General features: G+C 37.9%; 1 protein-coding gene across 2 annotated transcripts in view; it reads right to left on the bottom strand.

Annotated features, from left to right (window-relative positions):
• Nucleotides 1-2,391: 2,391 nt before the first annotated feature.
• Nucleotides 2,392-14,079, bottom strand: part of LOC120415634 (cytochrome P450 4c3-like) — a 55,563-nt gene continuing 43,875 nt past the window's right edge. The window contains exons 1-5 of one of the 2 annotated variants that reach the window (XM_039577233.2): nt 12,668-12,965; nt 7,466-7,581; nt 3,699-3,978; nt 3,567-3,636; nt 2,392-3,504 (exon numbers count right to left, since the gene is read on the bottom strand). In XM_039577233.2, coding sequence (XP_039433167.2) covers nt 2,598-3,504; nt 3,567-3,636; nt 3,699-3,978; nt 7,466-7,581; nt 12,668-12,905 — 1,611 coding nt within the window. In that variant the 5' untranslated portion in view covers nt 12,906-12,965 and the 3' untranslated portion in view covers nt 2,392-2,597. Of the gene's footprint in view, nt 3,505-3,566; nt 3,637-3,698; nt 3,979-7,465; nt 7,582-12,667; nt 12,966-14,079 lie in introns of those variants that run through there. The other variant, XM_052706123.1, reaches the window with a different exon arrangement.

The raw sequence follows: 14,079 nt of genomic DNA, 5'->3' as shown, positions 1-14,079 counted from the left end.
GCTATATTGGGATTAATTTTTATCAGCAATTATTTTATATATCAATTCTAAAAACAAATTTTATGCTACAATTTGTTCGAAATTCAATAAATTATATTTATAACAAGTTTAAAAATTAATCCATCTTGGAATGGGGTTTTTTTTTTTTTTTTTTTCAAAAGACGGAGTTCAAAAAAGAACCGTGGCTCTTTTTTTGAGAGCCATGGTTCGTTCGCTCTTTTTAGTGAACCGGCTCTTTGAGTGGCTCGCTCTTTTTTTGGACAATTTTCGAATTTTGTTAGGTTGGTCCCATATGGTTTCCCCTTGAAAATTAGACTTTTTTAAATGAAGATATCTCGAGTTAAATGAAAAACACCCCTGAGATTTTTTCAGCGTTTGCAGTGCTGGATTTCCCTTTTTCAAATGCAACTTGGTGTTTAAAATTTGGCATGCGCCTTTTCGAGATATTTAAGTTTTAAATTTGCATCTTTTTTCCTTAAAATGGCTGTAACTTTGACCCTTAGGTCCAAATTGACATGTCAAATAAAAAAAATGTTCATTTTTAGAGTTCTAAAAGTGCCCCGAACATCACATTTCTCTAAAACTTGACCCTGAATTGCCACGTTCAAAAAACTGGTTTGCTCAGATGCTTTCTACAAATTTGGTCGTAGAAGGCGTAGATTACGAGATAAAATGTTGGTGTCTTCGACAAAGTTGCTTGAATTGGCAAGCCCAACAGCTTTCTAGAAGACGAAAAAAATCCCAAAAATATTCCTGAAAAGTTAGATTTTCAAAATCACCCTAATCGTGAACACCCCTAATTTTCAACCAAATCAAAAGTTGCCCCTTTCCATTTGCAACAACTCTTCTGAAGACACCAAAGCTCTAAGCGACACCATTTTTCGGAAAATCCATTTTCCATTTAATTTTGCGACCTGGACCACTGTGCAATGTTATAAATGTCATGTTAACAAGTTGATGCAAGTTCTACACAAAAAAAACATACACGCAAGCATCGTTTAAGTTTAGCGTAAAATGTTAGCTGAAATTATTAACTCCTTTTTTAAATGTTCAAAATTTTCATAAAACTGTTACCGTATTTTTTGCATCTTAAAATTGGTTTGAGAAAGCTGTATCTTTTGAAAGGAGCAATACAGCAGTAACACTCTCATTTCGAATCACTCCATTTTTGTGAAACCCGAACCTACTGAGAAATGAGTAATTAGGGCATCTATCAGATGTATGTAAATTTCACTCAGGTCTGGGTGAATTTAAATCAATTTTTGTTGAATTCTGAGTAAAATTCACTCAAAATAGCCCGATCTAGTTTACTTTGCTTTGTAGTATTTTTTTTTTGATGTTTGTTTACATAATGTACATACAGGGACTTGGTGTTATTTCTAGAGCAATCCAGGTTTTTAAGCGAAGATGGCGTTCGAATGGTGAACATCCGAAATGTCATAATCGCGCAGTAGCACCAACATTAGAAAACAAATGCGGCTGTCATGCCATGGCACACTTTTTTTCGGAATATTGGTACCACTGCGTGATTTTGACATTTCGGACGTTCAGCATTCGAACGCCATCTTCGCTTAAAAACCTGGATACGTTCCAACTGTCAAAACGCTTTGCACCCTTTTCAAATATTGCCACAGATATTACGATTCTAAAGTTATTTTTATTTTTTTATTATCGTTTTTAGAACAGTCAAAATTTGACATTTAATGAACTTTTTGAAGATTAATGTATTGATCTTTGCTACTTTTCAAGATGTTCGTCTATTTTAGCATTTGACAGCTGGCATTTTTTTGTGGATTTGACAACTTTGTTCATGTTGACCATCTTGACCATGAGTAACTGTTATTTGATGAAGGGGACGCCAACTAGGCTATCGAGGTTTTTAAGCGAAGATGGCGTTTGAATGGTGAACGCCCGAAATGTCAAAATCATGCAGTGGTACCAACATTACGGAAAAAGTGTGCCATGGCATGACAGTCACATTTTTTTATAATGTTGGTGCTACTGCGCGATTTTGACATTTCGGGCGTTCACCATTCGAACGCCATCTTTGCTTAAAAACCTGGATAAACCAATGACTCAAGCAAAACAATGTAAATGGGCCAAAATCCAATTTTTTGCGTAGCGTAATAAAAGAACGCTCTCTTAGCTGATGCACGAAGTGATTTGTTTACCTTTTTTGTGAACCCTCAGTAAACGTCAAACCATACAAAATTGCTGCCGAATCTTTTCCGGAAAAGATCCGGAAGAAGATCCGGCAGTAATTTGTACTGATTTGATGTTTGCTGAGGGTGCCGAAAAGTTTGGTTATGTTACCGCTTGTAGAAAAATATTTTTTTCACTATTATTTTAGAATAGAGGAAATTTTCGTACGTTTGTCAAGTTAAGTGCGGATATGCCAAGATTAGGTGCTCGATGGAAATACATGCTTTTGCTCTTTTAAGAATTGCTTTACTTCATTGGTGTTGCTTTTCTTCCACAAAGAAACGCCACAATTCGCTATCTGATTATGTTCGATACCCTGTAAAAGTCTTACTCTCATGATCTCCAAATGACCCCCATCGATCAAACTTATCTTCTAGATAAAACTTACCTTATCGCTACAGCCTCCGACTAACCCTTATCCTCAACCCATCCCGTGGCCTCAGCACCAAATCCCCCAGCAAGCTCACATCCTCCCGTCGCTCGATCGCCTCAATCCGAAACTTCCTCAAAATAGTCGACAGCACCGTCTTCTCCTCCAACACCGCAAACTTCTGCCCAATACAGTTTCTCGCACCGGCACTGAACGGAATGTACGCGTACGGATGCCGTCCGGCCGAGTTCTCCGGCAGAAAGTTATCCGGATTAAACTTGTCCGGGTTGGGGAAGACCGCGGGATCGCGGTGCAGCTGGTAGACCACGATCATAACGTTCGTCCCCGCGGGGATCGTGTACTGGTTGTGGATCTTGACGTCCTCCGCGAGCTTCCTCGCGATCATCGGGATACTCGGGTACAGTCGGAGCGTTTCCTTAAGGCACAGCTCCAGATACTTCATCTCGTTGAGTTCGTGCAAGGTTGGCATCCGATCGCGATTGCCGCCCATGATCTGGTCGATCTCGGCGAAGCAGCGATCCTGGATCGTCTGGTCGGTTCCGAGTAGGAGCAGCAGCCAGGCCATCGCCGCGGCCGTCGTGTCGTGGCCGCCGATCACGAACGTGTCCACCTCCTCGCGGACGTCCAGCAGGGTTAGCCCGTTGCCATCGAGCGATCCCTCGATCAGCAGATCGAGGAAGGCCAGCTGCTTCCGGCGGAAGGGTTGATCGTCGTCGGCGTTGTTGTTGTTGAGATCGGTGGTTTGACGGCGTTTGAGAAGGGATTCGTGGCGATCGCGGATGACGCGATCGGAGAAGGAGTGCAGAACTTGGAGACACTCCTGGTGCTTGCGGTACTCGTCGGTCAGCTTGAAGATCGCGTCCGGCTGGAGCCAGAACTTTTGGACGCGGTTGCGGATGATCTTGCCGATCCTGCAAAAGGAAGAGATTGTGTAGTGATCAGTGATCGGGAGCTTGAGATCAGAGGGTTTTACAGCTGGTGGGCTCGAACGTATTCCGAGTCGGAGTTGCGCTGGGCGTTGACGGGGATTCCCATGGCGGTTTCTGAAAAGGGATCAAACCGTTAGTTTTATGGTCATTACCATACAAGTTGAGGTAATCAGTACCACAAAAGACGTCCAGCGCGCACAGCGTGGTCAACGGGACCACGTCGAAACCGGTCCGGTTTCCAAGCTGTTCCTCCAGCTTCTCGGCCAGTATCAGCGCGTTCCGGTGGAAGATGGGGATGAAATCGGACAGGATCTTAAAGTGGAACGCCGGCGTGAGCGTTTTACGTCGCGGGTGCCAAATGCTGGCCGGAGACGTGAGCAGCCCATTGCCGAGCCAGGGCTTCAGGAAGTCGTAGTCGGCGCTCTTCTCCACCTGCCGAGGGTTGCTCAGGATGGGCTAGAAAATGGAGAGATTTAGGCGTTAGGTCATTAGGTCATTCAGCATTTTTTTTAGCAATTTTGGAAAGCAACTCTTTATAAGCTAGGAGTAGCATCTGAATACAAGTTTGTCAACAATGACACAGCACATTTTCGACAAAATCCCATAAAACCTCACCTTGATCAGCCCATCTCAAAACACGTGCCTTCCCATAGACTGGTTTGGTGGTGACATTCTGTCCAAAAAGCCAAATTTTATGAGTTTTTGTTACGTCATTCGTGGCCGGTTATCTCCCGGTGAACTTTAAACTGGCCGTTTTTAGTAGAATGGTCCAACTGTTTGTTTGTCAATCAGTGGGACCTTTTTAATTGGACTGATCACGCTATCACGAGATGTCAACTAAATCTCAACAATGACGCACGTGCTATTTAGGTTGCTTAATCAAAAATTGGCGATATTCGATCAAAACTTGACCTACTTAGGTAAAATGTGCTTCTGATAACTAAATCAGACCTTCTGTCCGAAAAACAAACACAAACATTTGACAGATAGGTCCAAAATAGGACCATTGAACATATCAAAACCGTCCTACGATCTGCATCGCAGTAGGCCCAAAACTCGAGCGATCGGGTAAAGGAAACGGTAAAATCGCCGATACGTCATCCAGCATGGATGGCGTTGGGCCCGGCGGCGGAGTTACATCGACGGAGATGCATTGTCAAGGTTGCGTGCATGTTTTTGGATGCTTTTTGCCTTCCTCACCTCACTGAGGCAAGGCTATAAAATCACTCGAAAAATGAACTTCTTAAATACGACTCCTAGATATACCTTCACGTATACCTATCGACTCAGAATCAAATTCTGAACAAATGTCTGTGGGGATGTGTGTAGACATGATTTTATTTCCACACGATTATCTCAAAACTGGCTGAACCGATTTTGGCCGGATCCGCCTTATTCTGTTCGTTTTGGGGTCCCCTAAGACCCTATTAAATTTTATTCTGTTTAGTGAAGTACTTTTAAAGTTATGCCAAGAAAAAGTTTTTTTGTAGCTACAAAAAAGGGTGATTTTTGCATAACCTCAAAGGCCGGGTCTTTTTGCTTACGCGCGAGAGTCGCGCAGCATGCGTATCGCCCGGTTGCCACATTGCTTAAGCAGTGTCTGCGTCTCTTCTGGAAAAAGTCTGTATTAATTATGTTGCTGAATACATCATTTTGTCTCGACAAAGATTTACACGAACTTTTTACTGAAATATACAACTCATGAGACATTGTTTACTAAGACTAGGGGGACAGCATGCAATTCTATCGTGCACCTAATGTTGGCATATTAGCACTTTTAAATTCAATTAAAGCCCCCCCTTTTCTCCTTTATATTGGAGAGTTGGTAAAAAAAGAATTGAAAATTGCAGTTCTGATAAAATCAATAATTATAAATAATCAAATAAAAAAAATAAATAAATAAAACTCTTAAATTAATTTGTAATCAAATTATTCACTCTACAGCATTGCCTTGGCGTTCTCGATTGCGAGATTCCTACTCGAAGCTAGGTGTCCGAAGGCTTGATTGTTGAGGCAATTGCAAACCTCTTTTTGCACCCTAGCTTCCATCCACCCCGGGATTCGAACTGACGACCTTTGGATTGTTAGTCCAACTGCCCACCAGCGACTCCACCGAGACAGGAATTAATTTATAAACACAACCTAAAATACAACATGAATGCGAGGAAGGCACCAACCACCTTAAGGTGGATCAAGTAACGTTTTGCCTTCCTCACCTTACTGAGGAAAGGCTATAAAATCACTCGGAAAATGAACTTCTTAATTCGACCTTGTAGACCCACCTTCACGTATACCTATCGACTCAGAATCATGTTCTGAGCAAATGTCTGTGTGGATGTGTGTAGGTGGGTGGACAAAAAAATTGTCACTCGATTATCTCCGGACTGGATAAACGGATTTTGACCCTATTAGTCTCATTCGATCCGTCTTGGGGTCCCATAGGTCTCTATTTAAAATCAGCAAGTTTAGTTAAGTACTTCAAAAGTTATGCTAAAAAAACGATTTTGGCGTATGTCCTGAAGATTGTAAAAAGGGTGGTTTTTGCAAGAAACCCTATCATGTTATACATTTTCAGAAAGGTATTAAAAAGACCTTTCCAATGAGCCCAAAACATTGAAGATCTGATAACCCTATCAAAAGTTATTAGCACTTAAGTGTTATTTATACACTTTTTTGAGGCCGGATCTCAGATATTTTAGTAAAAATGATGTCCGGGTCCATCATGCGACCAGTAGTTAGTTAGATAATCAAAAGACCTTTCAAATGAGCCTAAAACATCAAGGACCTGACAACCCTATAAAAAGTTATTATCACTTAACTGTTATTTATACACTTTTTGGAGGCCGGATCTCAGATATTTCAGTAAAAATGATGTCCGGGTCTATCATGTGACCTGTCGTTAGTTAGATAATCGAAAGACCTTTCAAATGAGTCTAAAACATCAAGGATCTGACAACCCTATCAAAAGTTATTGGCACTTAAGTGTTATTTATACACTTTTTGGAGGCCGGATCTCAGATATTTTAGTAAAAATGATGTCCGGGTCCATCATGCGACCTATCGTTAGTTAGATAATCAAAAGACCTTTCCAATGAGCCCAAAACATTGAAGATCTGATAACCCTATCAAAAGTTATTAGCACTTAAGTGTTATTTATACACTTTTTTGAGGACGGATCTCAGATATTTTAGTAAAAATGATGTCCGGGTCCATCATGCGACCTGTCGTTAGTTAGACAATCGAAAGACCTTTCAAATGAGCCTAATACATCGAGGATCTGACAACCCTTTCAAAAGTTATTAGCACTTAAGTGTTATTTATACACTTTTTAGAGGTCGGATTTCAGATATTGTGATAAAAATATTGTCTCAATCTTCCATGCGAACTATCGTTGGATAGGTTTTTTTTGCCGATGAGCCAGAAAAATTAAAGGTCTGCGAACCCTATCAAAAGAAATTAGTAATAAAGTTGATTTGTTAAACATGTTAAGGGAATGTTGCTATTTTTACTGAATGTATTGACTTTATGAATGTGAGGAAGGCACCAACCACCTAAAGGTGGATTAAGTAACGTTTTTTGTTGTTGTTTTCCTCTCCGGATTCGTTGACATCTGTGCGTGCGTGCGGTGGACCGGTTTTCGGGGAGGAAAAAAAGAAACAAAAACTTGACCAAAACAAAATAAAAGGTTTCGGGTAAGGGGCCGTATGGGTTGCTTTGTTGCGTATTTAATTGATTGAGGTTATGTTCAAAAACTTGATTTAGCAATAGCATTCTACAATTCTTCAATAAAATTCAAAAAAATCCAAAACTTTGACGCTATCAACTCTTTTATCTAGCGTCTCAATTTTGCACTTTCATGCTCGACATTTTTTAACTCTTTTCGCACCGATTTAATCTTTGCTTCAAATTTATTCAGCGCATCTTTCCCAATAGGGTCACTCACCTCGGCGGCGCTCGCTTTGGAGATCAGCACGTACGGAAAGGGGCCGTTCCACGCCCGGCTGAGCCCGATCCGGCGGCCGTACATCTTCTGGGCGCTTACCACGCGGTCGAGGAAATCTGTCAAAAAAAAAATGAATGAATTGTTTTAAAAGCCATCCGACTAAATCACAGAAATCAAACGGGCAAGGATGATATTTTTTTGCGAGATAACAGGCATTTTAGTGTAGTGCGTGGACAAATAGACAGAAGCTGGCCTTGCAGATTGTATTCGAAATTTACAATTTGCAGTGAAAAATGAGCCGCCAATCCTTGTCAATATCCTGTAGACTAGTGTGGTAGGTCATGTCTCAAAAAAGAATGTGATTTTGAGCACGCGTTTCAAAATTGAAGCAATAGCCTTCTTGGATGTTTTATTGCTGAGTGTTAATTTTATCGGTAGAAATCTGAGTGTGAATCTATTTTTAACTTTTTTTTAATCACTGTCTTCCATAAATTTCGAGACGACTTCCTGAACAAAGGTCGTGCCCGCTAGAGAATAACTAACTTTTGAAAAGACCTGAAAGAAGATGTGATAAAAATGAGTAAAGTTTTATAAAATTAAATTGAAAAAAAAAAGAAATAAAGATTCAATGTTACGCCTTTTTACGGTATTGGGGTATTTTAAGTCTTTTTGAAAACAAAATTCAAATTAGTTAATGTTTTATAAACCCCTTAGATGTGACAAGAGCCTTGATATTATCTGACATTAGATTTAAAGCATAAATAAACATATTAAATAACAAGAACCAATGACAATCCCAATGAAAAGTTTCTTCAAAGGTAAAATTCAGTTTCTGACCAAATCTCGTTCTTTGATCTCAAAGGAAAGCCTAGGATATCCTTCTTCCGAAACCCTGGAAAACAAAATGTGGTCACTGTGGCCGCCAAGAACTTGCAACATTAGAATAAAATTCATCTGACGACTGTTGTAGCTCCGCCAAATTTCAACAAAACTGGTACAAACCAGGTTTTTTAAAGGTCCTATTAAAAAAAAACTCTACAATTCGAATCAAAAGTACCAATCGACGAGCGAATATTAGAATTTCTTTATCTTGAGGAGGGATTTTCTGACCAATTTTGTGTCGAAAAATAATCCTGATTTTTATCTATCTTTTTACCACCAAAAGTTGAATTCCAGAAAAACGTTTTTAAATTTTCGAATTTGTTTGGAATTTTTTTGACAGTAAATTCTTTTTTCATAAAATGTATACTATCTAAAAATTTGCTTTTTAGAAAAAATAAATAAGTTTTGGAAAAAAATCGAATATATTTGACAAAATTTAAAAATTATGTTCAATGCCATATAAATGATTTTTTGATTAAGCGCATTGATTGCAAGTTATATGCATTTTGGGTATTTATTTTGAGAAATGTATATTGTTACAATTTGAGAAAAAAAAATTCAATCTGAGATTTTTTTTAAATGTAAATAAATTTCCAATAATTTTAATTTTTTGACGTCGATCAGACTGTTTTGTCCTGAGATACGATAAGCTTAAATTTTTGAAAACATATTTTTCTCGTTTATTTTAGACCTCATTTTTTAAATCGAGAAGTTTTGGAAATTTTGGAATTGAAAAATTATAATTGTTCAATTTTCAGGGTTATGAGAAGAAACTTTTGTAAATTTGTTTGATCTTTTCCAAAAAATAATTTCGATACTTCAAAATCAAGCCAAGTTTTAAGTCTTTTCCAAAAGGTTAAACTTGTTTTTGAAATTTATATTTTGTCAACAGAAAATTTCACAAAATTTTCATATTTTGACATTGAGCCAACCGAGCTCCTCGCGAAGATGGAGCTCTGGGTCCAGCCGTGTTATTTGTATTTTGTTACTCATGTATTTATGTTTTGTATTATGTGTTTACAAAAAGAAGTAGGTTTTTGGTGCCACTGCTTTGGTGGCTTTTCCTGCCTTAAAAAAAGAAAATAAATTCAAATTCAAATTCAAAATCGTTCGTTCATATTTTGACATTGAAATTTCGAGATATCGCAAGTTCAAAGTGAGCCATAGTTAAATGACACTGAGAAACACTCATTTTTCACTAAATCCAAGCCAGTATAATACTAGTCCAATCAACAATCGCAAAATTAAGTGGAAAATTGGTGAAATTTTGAAGTCTTCTGGAGAGTTGTTGCAAATGGCGTTACCAACTTTTGGTTTGGTTGAAAATTAGGATGGTTCATGATTAGGTGATTTAGAAAATCTAACTTTCAGGAATATATTTGGTATTCTTTTAGTCTTCTAGAAAGTTATTGGGCATGCCAATCCAAACAACTTTGTCCAATACACCAAACATTTATCTCGCTTCTCGCTATCTACGCCTTCAACGATCTAATTTAGATAAAGCATCTGAGCAAACCCTCAAAAATACGTTTTTTTCAACGTAGCAATTCTAGGTTAAGTTTTAGAGAAAAGTGATGTTGAGGGCACTTTAAGAGCTCTAAAAAACCAACATTTCATTTTTTGAAAAGCCAATTTGGACTTAAGGGCCAAAAGTAACAGCCATTTAAAGGTTAAAAAGATGCAAATTTAAAATTTAAATATCCCGAAAAAGCGCAGACTAAAGCGCCAGGTTGCATTCGAAAGAGGAGATTTAGCACTACAAATGCTGAAAAAATCTCAGGAGTATTTTTCTTTAAACTCGAGATATTTTCATTTGAAAAAGTCTAATTTTCAAGGGACAAGTTTTTGGTACCACCCTAACGAAATTCTAAAAGTGTCCAACTACATGTTTTCCTATGTAAATTGCCCGCTGAATCTGAATCTGCCCTCAGAATTGAGCTAATAAGTGTCAAAAAATATGACCAAAAATGGTCACTTTCCTCAAAACTTAACCCTGAATTGCTGCGTTCAAAAACTGATTTTTTTAAGGTTTGCTCAGATGCTTTCTCTAAATTTGGTCGTAGAAGGCGTAGATTGCAAGATAAAATTTGGGTGTCTTCGACAAAGTTGCTTGGATTGGCAAGTCCAAAAACTTTTTAAAAGACAAAAAAATCCCAAATCATGGGGGTGACGATTACACGAACAAAAAGGCAGGATCAGTAACAGCTGGAGCACTTTATGAAGTGGTCAGCATGCTCCTATCCCAATCTACCAATCCGGCCAGCAGTAGCAGACTAAATGCATCGTGTCGTGATCAGTACCAACTTGCGGCGTCTTATGCCTTTGCTGCCGGTCGAGCAGTACCAGGATTGCTGCTGGAAGAACTGAAACCTTTATTGTTGCTGCCCGCTACTTTACTGTAGTCCTGTTCAAGTCCAGAATCTTAGAAGAACTACGATTCAAGTGGCATTTGATGATAAGTTCAAATCCTGCTGGAGTTGTTGAATCTTGTTTTGGTGAGATCGATCCATTTTATCTATCATTATTTGATAGATGATTTTTTTTCCTTATTTAATATTATATTCTGTTGATCAAATGATATATCCATATTATCCCTTTCCCACCTTCCCTTTCTCCTATCCTCATTTCCTACCCCTCCCCCCCGCCCCTAAATATTATTATCTGCCAAATTTACACACCACACCACAACTGATACGGAGCGTTTGGTACGGTATGTCCACGCATCCTTCCTCCCCTGATGATTCTGTGAAATGTGATCCGTTCACATAATCTGTCTCTGCGGTTAATGCAACGCAGTAGGCCTGGCCGCTTTAATTTTTGCTATACATTTTCGGGGTAACTCGGATGTACTGTAATCATTAATATTGACAAGAAAGGACTTGAGGCGTAATCTTACCACAAGTTCTTCCAGGATGCTTTCTTCGGACTGGCTGCGCTTGTGTTCGATTAGATTAGATTAGATTTAGATTAGAAAAGACAAAAAAATCCCAAAAATTTCAAAATCACCCTTATCGTAAACCACCTTAATTTTCAACTAAACCAAAAGTTGCCTGTTACCATTTGCAACAACACTTCTGAAGACAACAATGCTCCAAAACTTCACCATTTTTCGGAAAATCAATTTTCTACTTAATTTTGCGACCTGGATCACTGTGCAACGTTAAAAAAAGACTATTGTCTCAGCGTTCCGGAAATATTTTTTGCAGGGGATATTTACAAATTGCAAAAACTGAATATTTTTCGAAAAAAAATCAAAAGCATACAACATTCTAAAACAACATAAAACAAAGCGTTTAAAAAAAATGATTTTTGATAATTTGCTTGACAATATTTTACGGGTTTTATTCTCTAGAATCACCTTTTTTCTAAAACCCATGACGCCGGTACCTAGTTTTATACCAACATATGTAAAAAAAGGATTTTTAGTCGCCTTAAAAGTACTATGTACATAAACTCGAAAATAATAAATTACGGTTTACTGAACACTCAACGTTAAACATAACCTACAAATTCTTTTCTCAAGGTACAGATTTTCGAATATTAAAATGCTCAGTTAAAATTAAAATAAATCGAAATAAAAACTTATTAAAAAATTAAAAAATAGGGTTTATTTAATTCTTACATTGAATGAATTAAATTGAATCAATATTCACGATTAGGGTGTTGCAGAAAATCTAACTATTCATACTATTTTTTTTTTGGAAACTATAAGCGCATGTATTCAAAACTCTCAAAGGGCTCCGAACACATTTTTTCAGTCTCGTAAAATATTTCTAAAATGATAGTTTTAACGAATCACCCTAATTTTTTCCATTTGCAAAAAGTCTTCCGAAGACTCCAAAACGCACTATTTTTCTGAAACTCAAATTTCATAAATTGATTTTTTTTCAAATATTTGAAGAGTAGCTTATTTGAATAAAGTCACAATTTCTTTTTAAAGTGATTTTGATTTAATAATTTTATTTTTAAGAACAATATTTTGAACATACAGAGCGAGTTCGCTAATTCGAATGGAACTGCATTCGAATAAGCGAATCCGATTTCGCTAATTGGAACGACCGACAGCTGTCAAATGCTTGAAACTACGTGTTCGGAAATTGACGAACCATGGGGTTGAAACTTTAACATCAGTTTGACAACTTGTTTTGACGGTTGAGTGCTTTTTAATTCGAATACGTTCGAATTAGCGAGCATTAGAATTAGCGGACATTTGAAGTAGCGAAATTCGAATTAACGAATCCGCTCTGTATTTTAATGTCGCACAAATAAAAAAACATTTCTAATCGCAGAAATAAACTGATTTCCCCACATTCCACTCACCATCCTTGCTGCCCAGGCTGACCTGCAGTCCGTTCCCAATCAGTGGCAGACTGTAAGGTCCCGGCAGCTTGTTGATGTGGTACTCCAGCTTTGCTTGTCGCTTCCGGTAGGTGACATACGCTCCAACGATCATCACCAGAATGATCGTAGTGACCGGCGACAGCACGCTGAGCAGATTTGCGATCTTCGCTGCCACCAGGTGGACATCCAGCAGGTCGACACTCACTAGCGATTTCATATTTGGGATTTTCTGATCACTTTTTAAGATTTTCCGTTTAGAACAAATCACAATGTCACATGTCACCCACGTTGCATAACCTCAATTCTTGATGCATGTAAAACTCTTCTCAGCTCACTTCACTGGAGATTTCAATTAGCACTTCACTAATCGATCTCAATGTATTATCAACACCCAACAACTAAGATACCGACCAACTAACCGTTACTAAAAAAAAATCGGCGCGCGCGCGCTCTTCGACTTGTCAGTCGGAACTGGCGATCGCGGTCCGATATTGGACAGATGAAACCCGCCAAAAAACCGCGACGTCTTCAGCATAGAAGAGCGATAGGTGAATTAAATTGAGAAGAAGAAGCAACTATGTTGGGGCGCCAAACGGCAACGGCAACGGCTGCAACCTTCAAAACATAACCAAAATTTGCGAGGTTTTTTTTTTATTTCGTGGAGGTGGAAATCGTGACGAGCTGACCAGTTGGGTGAATTTGATGTCGTGATGTTATCTGCTTTGTTTTGTTGAAAGAAGTAGGAAAAACAAAAGTTTAGTGAAATTCTTTCAGATTTAACTAAGTTCTAAGTTCTAGAATTTTATATGATTATTTTTAATCAATTTCTATTTATTTTTCTTTTTTTTTTCAAAATCTGATTGCTAAAAAATCATTTCGTCTTATATTTTTAACATTTATTTTATAAAAAAAATTTGAATACAATTATTCCTAATAAAAACTTTGAATTCAATCTTGAATTAATAAATTTGCATACAAAATAATTTTAGAATTATTTAATTAAGATTTAAATTGTATGACACTGTAAGGTGAATCCATCACATTATCAAAAAAGTAAGCCTCAAATGACGTCTATCGCAAATCTGCAGCCTCCCCCTTAATTTAGAGCAACTTGGGCATGAGAACGAAGGCAAACGACAATGTTTGCAAACAAAAGCCAACGATGACGTCAAAGTGTGTAAAGGAGCTCGAAAGTGCAATCATGGTGTGAAAATTACACGCATTTTTATTCTTTGATTGTGTTTTTGGGTGTGACATTTGTAGCCGTCATGGAAATTTGTATTGTTTTTGAGTGATGAAAATTTTATTTATAATGCATTTTTTACAATTATCAACATTTTCTTAAAGTTTTCTAGAGGGTTTAAAAATAAAAATAATCAGTATTTTCTACT

The sequence above is a fragment of the Culex pipiens genome, chromosome 1 (assembly GCF_016801865.2).
Source record: "Culex pipiens pallens isolate TS chromosome 1, TS_CPP_V2, whole genome shotgun sequence".
Lineage (NCBI taxonomy): Eukaryota > Metazoa > Arthropoda > Insecta > Diptera > Culicidae > Culex > Culex pipiens.
The sequence above is the reverse complement of the archived record's forward strand: the minus strand, read 5'-3'. Positions and strand labels throughout refer to the sequence as shown.